Source organism: Meriones unguiculatus, chromosome 9 (assembly GCF_030254825.1).
Source record: "Meriones unguiculatus strain TT.TT164.6M chromosome 9, Bangor_MerUng_6.1, whole genome shotgun sequence".
Lineage (NCBI taxonomy): Eukaryota > Metazoa > Chordata > Mammalia > Rodentia > Muridae > Meriones > Meriones unguiculatus.
In genome coordinates this window covers 29,668,222-29,681,231 of record NC_083357.1, presented here as the reverse complement: position 1 = coordinate 29,681,231, position 13,010 = coordinate 29,668,222, and the positions used below count along the sequence as shown (strand labels likewise).

General features: G+C 42.5%; 1 protein-coding gene across 1 annotated transcript in view; it reads right to left on the bottom strand.

Annotated features, from left to right (window-relative positions):
- Positions 1-13,010, bottom strand: part of Nek10 (NIMA related kinase 10) — a 183,720-nt gene that overhangs the window by 86,573 nt on the left and 84,137 nt on the right. The window contains exon 23 of the mRNA XM_060390990.1: positions 12,251-12,326. Within this exon, the coding sequence (XP_060246973.1) occupies positions 12,251-12,326 (76 nt within the window). The remainder of the gene's footprint in view (positions 1-12,250; positions 12,327-13,010) is intronic.

Genomic DNA, 13,010 nt, shown 5'->3' with positions numbered 1-13,010 from the left:
AAGAGGCCACAGTCACCTTGATTCCTAGACTACACAAAGACCAGACAAAGAAAGTGAACATCAAAACCAATTTTCCTTCTGAACATTGATGTAAAATACTTGCAAACCAAATCTAAGAACACATCAAAAATATCACCCACCATAATCAAGCAGGATTCATCCCAGGCATGCTGGGGGGAGGGGGTTTCAAGATACAAAAATCCTTCAATGTAATCAACCACATAAATGAACTGAAAGAAAAAAAAAAAAACACATGATCACCTCATTAGCTGCCCAAAGGCATTGGAGACCACGGGGGTGACTCTAGCTAAGACTCTAAGTTTCGCCGGCCATGGAGATTGAAGAGGCCACCACACAGCCAGATAGTACTTCTAGTGGAGGGAGGGGAACACCAACCCACCCACAAAAACTTCAACCCAGAATTTAGCTCCCTGCCAACAAGATATGTAGGAATGAAGATGGAGCAGAGCTTGAAAGAATGTCCAACCAATGCCTGGCCCATCCTGACACTCACAGGGAGAGAGCCAACCCCTGACACTATTAACAGTACTCTGCTGTGCTTGCAGACAGAAGCCTAGCATGGCTGCTGTCTGAGAGGCTACACCCAGCAGTGAATTCAAACAGATGCAGAGACCCACAGCCAAACATTTGGTGAAGTGTAGGGAGCCTTGTGGAAAAGTAGAGGGATTGATAGGAGGACCTGGAGCTGACAGGAGCTCCACAAGAAGACCAACAGAGCCAACTGACCAGGGCCCAGAGGGGCTTGTGGAGACTGAAGCACCAACCACGGACCATGTATGGACTAGACCAAGCCCTTACAGAGATGTAGCAGTAGGGCAGCTCAGGCCTCATGTAGGTTCCCAAGTAAGAGGAGCAGGAGCTATCTAGGACAAGGATGCAGTTGCCTTCTTTTCAATCATTCCTCCTTGGTGGGGCTGCCTTGCTAGGCCACAGGGGAAGAGGAAATGTTCAGTCCTGATCAGACTTGATGAGCTGGGGTGACTGGATAGGGGAGCTCCCTTTTTCTGAGGAAAAGGGGAGGGGAGATGGAGGAGGAGGGAAGGAGTGAGCTACAGTCAGGAATGTAAAGAAAATAAATAAATTAATTTAAAAAACTAAAGAGAGCTGACTTTTGTGGAAATTGACAAGTTGAGCCTAAAACTCATGTGAAAATAACAGAATGCAGAACAGACAAAAATCTTGAAAATTAGAAACAAAGTTGGAGAGTTTATGCACAGTGATATTAAAACATACTATAAAGCTACAGTTGTTGACACTGTAGGGCACACATTAGAATACCCAGATGGACACAAGAGAAGAAAGCTGAGAGTCAAACCTAAAAGCTCATCAATAAAAAACACAGAAATTTTGAATGGAGAAGACAGTTGTTCAACTCCACTAGGCACAGGGGAAAGCCCAACAAAAGCACAGTGCAACCTTCCATTATTCCCGCTCCTCACAGTGCTGACAAAGTGACAGATGCTAACACCCATCAGCTGTCCTGTCTGACAGTGATGCTGTGGTAGTTTGAACAAGAAGGGTCCACAGAGGTTCATATATGTAAATATTTGGTCCGAAACTGGTGGCACTGTTTGGGAAAGACTAGGAGGTGTGGCTTTGTTGGATAGGGTGTATCACTGGTGGCTGGCTTAAAGGTTTCAAAAGGCTTTGCCACTTTCTAGGTGCCAGTTCCCTGTCAAGTAACAGCCTTCTGAAAACATGACTTCAAACAACACAGGACTTGTCTGAATGCACTCGTTCAAGCTATTACTGTGGATTACCCTGTATTGAGCTTTATTTAATGGCTAAAAGGTATGCATATATATGCATATATACATATAACCATACATATACATATGCACATATATCAACAGTGTCCAGAGATTTTTTTTTAGAAGTCTCTTTTAGGATCACAGTTTTTAGAGAAAATTGGTAATACAGGTGGGTGCACCCTAGGGCTCACCTTGAAACCTCTCCTTCTCTCTTGGCTCCTCTGGCAAGTGTCCTCAGGCTCCAGGTTCCAACTTCCCAGGTGCCTATTCTCTTATATTCAGTTCTCTGCTAGCTATGGTCCTAGCTCCTCCTGTGTCCCTAACTGTTCGTCTTTTTGCTTGTCATCTCCACTTCAGCTCCTATTCTCCTGATGCCTCATGTCAGCCCTTCACTCCTCCCTAGAGACCTCAGTGGGTAATCAATCCAGTCCTGTTCATTTATAGACCCATGGGATATTCTTTGGTCTTTGACATCAGATCCTATCCATTATCTTACTGTGGAAAGAATAGCTCCCAGTGCTAGCTCCTATTGACCTCAGCAAAGATCTTTGTTCCCTGATGGAAACTGTCTTGTCTGATGCTGCTCTCTCCTAGCTTTCCTTCTTCCTACCTCCCCTCTCTTTCCTCAAAGCTGACTCTCCTCTTTTTTCTCTCCTCTCTCCTCTGTCCCTCTCCTCTCTCTTCCCTCTTTCTCTTTTTTCTCTCTCTCCATTAAATATCAAGACACCCCCCCATCCAATCTTCAGCATGAGTTATTTCACAGCAAGCTCTACAGATGCTGGTTGTATGTGGCTCCTGAAATCCCACAGGCAGTGGATTGATGGTTTGGTCTGTGGTAAAGCAACAAGAGATGAGGCCCTTGGAAATTGTACTGGCTGGTTTTGTGTGTCAACTTGTAGATGATTATTTTAGTCCTTCTGTTTTGTTTTGTTTTGTTTTGTTTTATTCCATATGAAGTTGAGAATTTTTCTTTCAAGGTCTGTAAAAAATTGCGTTTGTAATTTGATGGGAATTGCACTGAATCTGTAGATTGCTTTTGGTAAGATGCACGTTTTTACTATGTTAATCTTGCCAAGCCATGAGCAGGGGAGATCTTTCCATCTTCTGATAACTTCTTCAATTTCTTTCTTTGGAGACTTGAATTTTTTCCACATAAGTCTTTCACTTGCTTGGTTAGAGTTACACCAAGATACTTTATGTTCAAGATAGAGCCATCAGAGAGAAAGGAGCCTCAGTTGAGGAGGTCATGTGTTCTTAAGAAAGCAGACTGAGAAAGTGAAATCTAGCAGCTCCCACCTTTATGTTCCTATCCTGTTTGGGTCCCTACCCTGACTTCCTCCAATTATGGACTATGATCTGGAAGTATAAGCCAAATAAACCCTTTCTTCCCCAAATTGCTTTTTAAAAGTGTTTTGCTGTAGCAATAAAAGCCGTAACTAAGACAGGGATAATTGTATCATGAGGGCCTGGGTTCATCAATGGACACATCCATTTATGTGCTCATAGTTAATGAGTTATTATTGGGAGGCAGTAGATACTTGAGGTGGGGCTTACTTAGAAAGGCAGGCCATTAGGGATGTCCTATAAGTGTGTATTTTGTCTTTGGCTGCTTTCTATCTCTTTGCTTCCTGGCCACCAGGAGGTTAAAAGCTTTGGATATGCTGTCTACTATGATATTTTGCCTCACTGCTGGCCCAGAAACAACAAGGTCAAATGGCCACAGATTGAAACCTCTGTGATCACAAGTCAGGAATACACTTTCCCAGGGTTGATTTTCCCAGGGATTGCATCACAGCAACAGAGGCCTGACTAATGCATCATGATTCCTTACTCAGTCCTGGCGAGACTACACAGCCTCTGCACAGTGGCCTCTGTGAAGTCCTCTGTTCTGGCTGTCCCCTACACACGTGATACTTCCTCCAGGGTTAATTGACAGGACCTAGAAGTATCAAGTTAAGCAAGGCCTATGTGCAAACTTTGAACACTAAAAAGTAAAAACAAACAAACAAAAACAGAAAAACTTTGACCAGTTAAAAAATAAAACAACAGAAAAAAAGGATAAAGATAATTCTTACCACAAACTACCAAAACTACTATATACAACCATGAGAAGCACAGGCTTTAGAAATTGTGCTCAGAATACGTTATCTATGTTGCTGTTTTAACAGGTATAGGGGGCGGGATCGATAGCCATCTCTATTCCTTCCCTACTCTGGTGAAGATGAGGGAATTGCAAAAAGTACATTCACCATGCCCCCTCTCTTAATTCCTATTGTGTTGCATTAAAAAAAAATCATTACTGCTCACAAAAGCTCTACAGCTTCCCTTTACAGAAATAGTACTCGTTAAAGGCTGTTAGGAGCTTCCAAGGGAGAATCACGGAGCCATGCTTGGAGGCTGTGTAATGAAGAAAGCAGCAATCAAGATGATATCGCCCCAGGAACAACACATGCACCAACAGCAGGCAGTGCAAGACTCCATCATCATCCTCTTCTGCTACCTTTCCCCTGATACATCATGGAGTCTGTCCATCTCTGCTCTCTCCCATCTTTCCTTTGCAGCCCAAGGCCTGCTGAAATTAAGCTGCAATGACTCCCTTTTTGATGATTTCAGGGGTGAAATTCATCAGCTATAACTCTTCCCTCAAATAGTAGAATCTTATTTGATCTGAACAGTCTGAAAATATAGAATATAGTTATTGTAGAAAAGAAAAGGGAGGAATATTCCAACTGAGATATTCAAACATTCCATGTAGGCCTCCACACCGTTCAGGGTCTGGCTGAGCAGCTGTTACCACGTGGTTCCCACCTGCTGCTGGAGTCTACAGGACCCTGGGGTACCCCAGGTAGAGACAGACAAGCACTTTTAGTGCAGGGTCATCCCTGTGTCGTTCTCCAACTCTGAAGAGTAATCAAAACTCTAAGTGAGAAGAAGGGGATTCTGTGTGGTCCATTGTTCATCTTCAGCCATTAGCCAGAAAGTCAGTATCTTAAATATTAAGATCCTAGCTTTTATTCTTTGTGGATAAGAAAATGGAAAAGAAATTACATGTATATATCTATATGGAAACACCATAACAAGGTGATAGAGATAGCTCAGTGATGAGAGAGCAAGTTGCTCTTGCGGTGGACCTGAATTCACTTTCTGGTGCCACATTAGGCAGCTCACAACCACGTGAAACTTCTGCTCTAGGGGATCGATCCACCATCCTCTTCTGATTTCTTATGCATTCATGTGTATAAGCCTTCTTTCACATACACACTCATTAAAAATTTAAAAATGAAATCTTTTTAAAGAGATAGAAAATGTCATAATGAAACCCATCATTATGTATAATTAATGTATGTGCACTAAAAGAAGCAGTTTTTCGTAATCAAGAAATGAGAAAATTCTTTGAGAAAATAAAGCCAGCGACAAGATGCCCAGTCACTAGGTTTTCTACATATTGGTAATTATTTTGCTATATAAAGTATTGTGCTTTTTATGTAATAATATAAGGAAAACTTTGAATCTTTGCCTTCTTGTTTGCTACATTTGTGACTTTATTTTTAAAGCAAACTGTTAACCCAGACTCTACCTCTTAAACCTCCCGCCATCTGTTTCCTGGTGGTGAGCTGAGGTGATGGATCCCTCTGTGTTGGACACTGTCTTCCCTCCCAACACCCGCTGTAACCTGCTGTTGTGGGGAACCACTCACCGCCATTTTCTCAATGGTCCAAACTGAGACATGAACTGAAGCGGAGCCATGGAGCACTCACTGCTTACTCACTGGTGACATTTTCAAATGTTTCTATTTTAAAAGGATCCTGAAATACATTCTAGTGGCAGTCTATGTTGTCCTTTAGTTACTCTCATTGTACTTAATTTATGTACTTAATCGCATAAGCTGTCCTGGCCTCCAGGCTATGTGACATCCACAAGCCCCAAGCAGTAAGAAGCTTGTGTGAAGTTCTGCCCAGAGAGATTCCCCCTTTAGCTGCCATGAGATTGGTTACTGGCTCATGTGGGAGGGCCCAGCCCACTAAGGAGAGCAAGCCAGTGCACAGCACTCCTTGGGGGCTTCAGTTCCTGTGCAAACAAAGAAACCCTTTACTCCCTAAGCTGTTGAGGGCTAAGCAGATGAGCATATCAGGCTTTTCTAATCCACTACTCTACGATCCCTGATGACCTGACCACCTGACCGGGAGCCCATTTGAAAGCAAAGCACGATTAAGGCAAGTTCACAAGGGTGTGACACTTGAACAGCGGCCAGACTTTGTGTGTCAAGGAGAACCAGCTGATTGTGAGTCACATACACAAATTCAATTCAGTTCCGTAGGCTTGAAGTTTTTCACTGTGTATCAGTTGATACTTGCTTCTCTCTAACTCAGGGCAGGACAATTGTCATAGGGTGACATCATATACTTTTTATTTGTATTCAAGCCAAATACCACTATCTTTCTAAAAAGAAATCAAGTACATAATTAGATAAAGTAATTATGGTGATTTTGTAAAAGATAATGCAGTCTCTCAATGACAATATGTGATTGCACAGAGGCCTTTTCTGAATATAAAACATGTGTTCTTGCTCCCTAGGGAGAATGATTTTAAAAAGCAGTTGGGAGGAGTGGGGATGTTCACAGAAGGCCATCCACCTCCTACAGATGCATCGGTGTCATCATTGCCTCTTGTGAATGGCTGGGATGACCTCCAGACCAGTGAAATCATCCCTAGGTGTGGGGAGGACCTGCCAAGTGTCTGAGTAACACCAGGGCAACCTCACTCCTTCTAACCCTGAGAGTCTTCTTCCGTGAAGTTCACCTATCAATACAGATGAGGACGTCTGCAGAATAAGAGGGAAGTTTTAGCTTTTTCTCTCAGAGATGAGAGGGATCATACTTCAGCATGTCAAAAGTGTCTGAGGTCTGGGGGGTAACCCTGCAAGCGTCTATCAATATGTGTCTCCAGTCAACACAAATGGCATAGATGTCCCGCCGACACCTTAGTCCTGAGTCTCCTGAACACAGAGGACAGAATTCCAATCATTTGCAGTCTCTATAGGAAAAAGCTAAACCCTTTGACCCCTGTGTCTGCTGCATGGGAAGCCCAGCCTGCTCATGTACTCAGGACTGACAGAACAGGCACTTCAATCTCTTCCTTGAGAAGGAGAATTCTGGGTAACAGCAGCTCCTGAGTTCTTCATCAAGCATGGAAACAGGGACGAGCCCGCCAAGAATGCTTCTGTCTGCCGCTTTCTCCACTTTCAGCTGCCCCCCCCCCCCCCGACACACACAACATACGTTCCAGGTTCGTTCACCTCCAGAATCAATCACTCTGGTGAATATTTGCCTCAGGAAACATTTGCAGGGCAAAGCAAAAAAAGAGATAAATGAGAAAAGAAAAGAATGAATGCAAGGTGAGGGAATGGAGGAATATATGCCAGTTCCTGTAAGTACAGAGGAACAAGCTGCAATGGAAGCCAGGGGACAGAAAACCTTGATCCTGAGCAGCACACAAACCTCTCTTCTCACTCCATCTCCATCTCCTTCTCCTGAGTGCTCACCTTCCATGACACCAAATTTTCCTGCTCAAAGCAGATCAAGCACCATCTAGACTAAGTCACAAACAGAGGCAGAGATGGTAGGGCTAGCCCACCTATATAAATATCTAAGGAGTCAAGACGTCCAAAGCAATGAGACTTATCTAGCATTTAAGCCAAGTGCAGTGATTGGGGTAAGGGCAAGGAAAGCATTTTCCTAGAGATGAGGCTGCTGTTTTTCAAAGTAACATCTCTTGTCTCCCTCCTAAGCAATAAATAGCATCCATCCATCCACCCATCTGTTTATCTCTTAACAATTCCAGTATGTAAAATTATAGTGATCTCCCCCCCTCTCTTTCTCTCTCTCTCTCATACACACACACACACACACACACACACACACGGATTACATACATAATTTCAGAGAGTAAAATTGGAGCTCAGGAATATTCAGCTTGCCAGTCATCACAAGAAAGAAACAGAGGATTCACCCTACATCTGCACCATGTCCTCTTGGCTGCTGAGGGAAGAGAATGAACACTGTCTGGTGAGCCCCAACTCCTTAGGTCACTGCTGCAGCTCCAGGGCACTGTTCATCTCATCCGCAGGTACAAAATTTGATGTCTGATACACCTCTCCTTACTCAATGCTCATGGAGCAGGCAGGGTAGCAGGTTCAGAGGTGCGAGGGGCTGGGCTATGACCACCAACATTAGATCCAGGCTCCTTCACTTGCAAGGTGTTTGACATTAAAGAAGAGTGCTTGGTTACCAAGGAGAGTCAACCTGATCTCACCGGAGATTAAAAGGCTGCACTTGTCAGTGCCCGCCACTTAGTAAGCTCGGCATACTTGTGCAGTAAGTATCAGACAGTAGAACTATATGGTGAGCAGTAGATGGCCAGACAGAGCAGGGACACGACTGCTGTCTGCTCTCTGGCAATTTCTATTTAGCAGCTTCTTTTTGAATGCAGGAGACCATTTGACCTATTCCACCTATTCTTTAAGATGTACTTAGAATTTAATTTCTGCAGTCAAATTCTGAGTTGTCTCAAAATCCTCCGCTATCTAACCTAAGGAGATGAAAAAAGCCCTGCCCCTGTTTCTTTTTTCTCCCTCACCCCCAGGGTGTGTGTGTACATGTATGTGTAAATTGTGTGTGTGTACATGTGTATGTGTGCATGTGTGTTAATGTTGATGGATTTCCAAGATACTGGGACAAGTCAAGGGCCAGAGAAAGGTGATATTAATCAGGAAATCTTATTCTGTCACAAAAAGAGCCAAGACATAGACAGGTTACTGTCAAGCTCTCCTATCCTCGTGCTCAGATCACCACTGCAGACAGTTCTGCTCTGCACATTTCTATCTCTGCACACTAAGAACAGCTTCCCTTCCTCTTGAAACTCTCAGCTCCTTGGCCTGGTTGTCATAAAGCAGCCAGTGGCCACTGAGATACCAGAAACAGAGACAGGGGAGAGAAAAGGAAATACAAACAAACACAGCATAGATAAGCCCCCTCCACTGTAACGATTAGGAAACAAATGTGATTCTTAAGGAGATCTATTGTTTGTTCTCATGAGCACATCCCTTCCAGTGAATGGGCTAAACACAAGTCATTAACAGTGATTCAGCTTCAGTGAGCTCTTCACGGATGGCTGCTGAAGAGATGGGCTGTGCTGTTCGTACACCCCTACTGTAGACAAGAAAACTGAGGCCAGCGTTCGGTAGTCCAATTTAAAGGCAGGCAGTCTAATTCCAGTCTGAGCCTTCTGCAGTTGGCCACTCATCTGCAGCAGAACTGTACCCTTACTTTGCAGGCACTTTCCTTGCAATTTCTTTTGGAACTATGTGTCAACCGTATAAGAATGTTTGTCTCAATAATTCCAAGTCTTTCCATGTTTTATTTTTAGTCTGCTCAGACCCATTATTTGCTGTCCTAGTAACTGTGGAAACTATAAAAGTAGAAGAAATAAATCAAAAATAAAATAACAGAGACTTTGCCTTCAAGGTCCTGACACCCTCAGACTAACAGTACTCACTTCAGGCTTCATGGAGTTCAAGCAAGGGAAGTCCCATGAAGCCACTCAATTAGCCCACCAACCTCCCATCTGCTGTCACGAGGAATGGCTTGCTCTCACTTTAGTTTACTTCGCTTCAAAACATTTCCTCAGATCCCATTGGTCCCACAGTGGACCCTGGGGAGACAGTGGTATTCAAGGGCTCATGACCATGCAGCTGAAATGGGGCTTCTCCTCACCTATGGAAAGGTCACGCCCCATACGGCCTTGAACCCTGAAAAGATTTTTAAGTCAATGATAAATATCACACCTCACACACATCAAAGCTTAGACACATGCACTGTGTGGGTCTCAGAAGCTGGGAACCAGCCTTAAGCCCCCACCCAGAATCTCACAGGTGTAGCACAAGAAAGGAAAAAGTTCATAATATAGTTCTCACATAATGTATGCCTCTTCTGTCTTGTCATAGCTAAAAGACCACACACTGGGAACCACCTGTATAGGTCAGAGCGAGGCAAGATGTGAGAATTGGATCTACAAAGACCCAGGTGATCAGAGAAACACTGGACACAAGTGGCATCTGAGCAGAGGCCAGAATGAGCAGAGGACACCAATCTCAAAACTATCTGAAGGAGAGAAGTTCCAGAAATGTGCACTTCTGAGATCTGAAGAAACAGTGAGTGGGGAGGAGAATGTTGATGGAAAATGTCTCAAAATAAAAAAAAGAACAGTTTTCTTCAAAGCACATGACTCTTAAGTACTGTTCATAATTATGAGGCTCACCTCTCCCTGAGGATTTATAGTCAGCTACTGTTTGCTAGGAATGAGGGGCCCAGGAAGCCTCATCACTCTCTGAGGATTCATGGCTGCTGTGAGGAGAGCCATTTATAGCCACTGGTAGGTTGTCCACACTCCTTTAAGAACCCCTCAGCTCACAGATAACAAAACAAAGACATGAAAGCAGAAAAGACATGAATTGGAAAGTAAAAGAAGATCCACAGATGGAAGGAGGAAAAGAAAGGGAGTTGAAGGCAGAATATGATCAAAATACATTATTTTACATATATATCCATATATATGAAAATGTCATAATGAAATCCATTATTATGTACAATTAATAAATGCCAATAAGAGCAAAAGTAGAAAGAATAATGCCAGGAATTGCTTGCAGGTCCAATTTTATGGTTGAAATATTCAGAATAGCCAAAATAGATAAAGACATGTCAACAGATAAATTAAGGGGAAAAAAATGCAGTGTGTGTGTTTGTATGAAATTGTGAATTTATCGGCGAGAAAGCCAGAGGAACTGGAGAACGTTACAGCCAGCCTTAGAAAGATGGCTAGCACATGTTTCTCTCATGTGCAGAACCTAAATTTGAATGAATGAATGAATGATTGAATGAATGGTGTAAAAGTAGAAGGGGGACTATGCAATGAGGAGAAGCCATCTAATAAGAGGGGAGGGACAAGGGGGGGATTGTGGGGTAAAAAAAAAAGTATTTTCTCTCATATGTAGAATCTAAATTCAACTCTATATTCATAAATATTTACACACACATATACACATGATATGAGAACAAAAGGGAGACAATTTAGGGAATAAAGGAGACTAGCAGGCGATGGAGGAGGAGACTAGTTGGGACAAGTCTGGGCAAAGTCAAACACATATAACACATGTATAACATATAACACAAGCATGTACATACATATACATAAATCATGAGACAATGAAATCCTGCATTTTGTACACTAACTAAAAACCTAGTTCTATTATATTAGAACTCTAAACTTAATTCATACTCTTGGCAGTAAAAAAGTAATAGCAAATGATGACTGAACTTTAACTCTCTAGCTCATTGTCGTATAAATTTCATCTTAAGATCTGCTGAGACTGAATGTATGAATAGTTAATGTTTTGTGACCAAATTATCCCAGGATTAAGCGCTGAGTGGGCCTTCCTTGTGCTTAAGAAATCATTTGTGAAGATCTAGAAGATGTGTCTAAGAAATGTTGGAAAGATCAGCATCACCTGTCCATCTTCTGTCCATGAGTCAGTTTACAAGGCAAAACACAAGCAGTTCTAGTAAGATAAACAGAAGCCCATCTCTGCAAACATTTCTCTGAAAGCTTCATGAAGCATCATAGCAAAGCAACAATATTGTTTCCAGACAAGTTTGCAACATCCTAAAAATCATTTTTAACTCTCTTCCTAGGATTCAATTTATACCAGCTGGATAGATGGAAGGGGGGGGAGAGTATAGACTTCTTGGTAAGTTGTTAAGTAAGAGTTCAGAATATTTCTATGAGAATGCATTATCTTACTTTCATACATGTTCACACAGGTAGGGACCATGTGACAAGCCACATAACAATTTCAAGTTGCAAAAACAGCTGGCAAAGGAACCTTCACAGTGCTGGCAATATGCCACAAGTGTCTCTGTTCATCCAAACAGAGCACTCACTTACCCAGCCTCTGGGACAGGGGTCAAAGCACTTGCCTCATCATCTACTCATGATGTGACAGCATTGATGCAGTTTCTATCACTGTGAGCTGCAGGGCAGGTAAGAGAACATAGAGATCCTGCCCCGGTGGGAAGAAACTAGGTCACTGCAAGCAAGTCCAGGAATGGGATGCCCTCAGCATCCTGTGGGTAGCTCACAGCCTCATCCATCTCCAGATTTAAGTGTGCAGGACTACTTCAATCAGAAGTTAGAGAAGATAGTTCCCCCGAAAGGGACAGAAATGGGTTATAAGTGGGCTGCCCTGTGATCTTTGCTCTAGATATAGTGATACACAACTGTTTTCATGTGACCTACCTAGGAACACAAAAGTTACCAAATGAGCCTCCTGTTGAAGTTCTATTTTCTTTGCAAGCCAACAATAGTAACAAAAATCCAAAATAGTCAACTATGCTACTTGAGAGCCATAAAGTAATTATCCTTACCAAGAATAGAGGATGGTTCCCACCACAGACGTGAGCTTACTGCTTTCCTGTTTTTGCTTTGCCAGGCCAAAGTCAGCTACAATTCACAAAACAGAGTAACGTGTTACTGTGTTTCCCCCAGGATCCCCACTCCCTAACTAGACATTCTACAAAGTAACTAGCACATTTCCCAGAAGACCCCTTGTCCCCCACACATACCTTCTTCTGTCTCCTCCCAACCTTAGTTCATACACAGTCTACACTATTGTGCTTTATATTCTGACATGAGGAGGGTTATCTTTTTAAAACAAGCTAAGGTAAGTCGTGCTAACTAAATCAAATGGAAGTCTTGATTGATCTTGGGTTTTTTTGTTTTGTTTTGTTTTGTTTTTACCTTAAAGTTCTCAAATAAATAGGAAGACTGTAGCATTTTGATACATAACTGCTATCAAAGATACATTGGGGGGAAAAAGACGTGGGGTGTGATGGCTTAGCCTGTGATCCCAGCATTCAATGGGGCAGAACAGCATGTGCTACTCAATAAGATTTTCTCTCAAAAACAAAACAAAACAAAACAAAACAAAATAAAAAATGAAATTTAAAAGAAGAAAAAGATAAAAACAAGTAAAAATGGACAATTGAAAGTGTGAAATAATCTTAAGTGTGCTATGATATACTCCTCTTTCATGAACTGCAAGTGTGCAAACTACATGATCATTTTTTAAAATATAATTGGACCTCAGAGAATAGATCCTTGAAGTCCCACAACTGAGACTAAGGA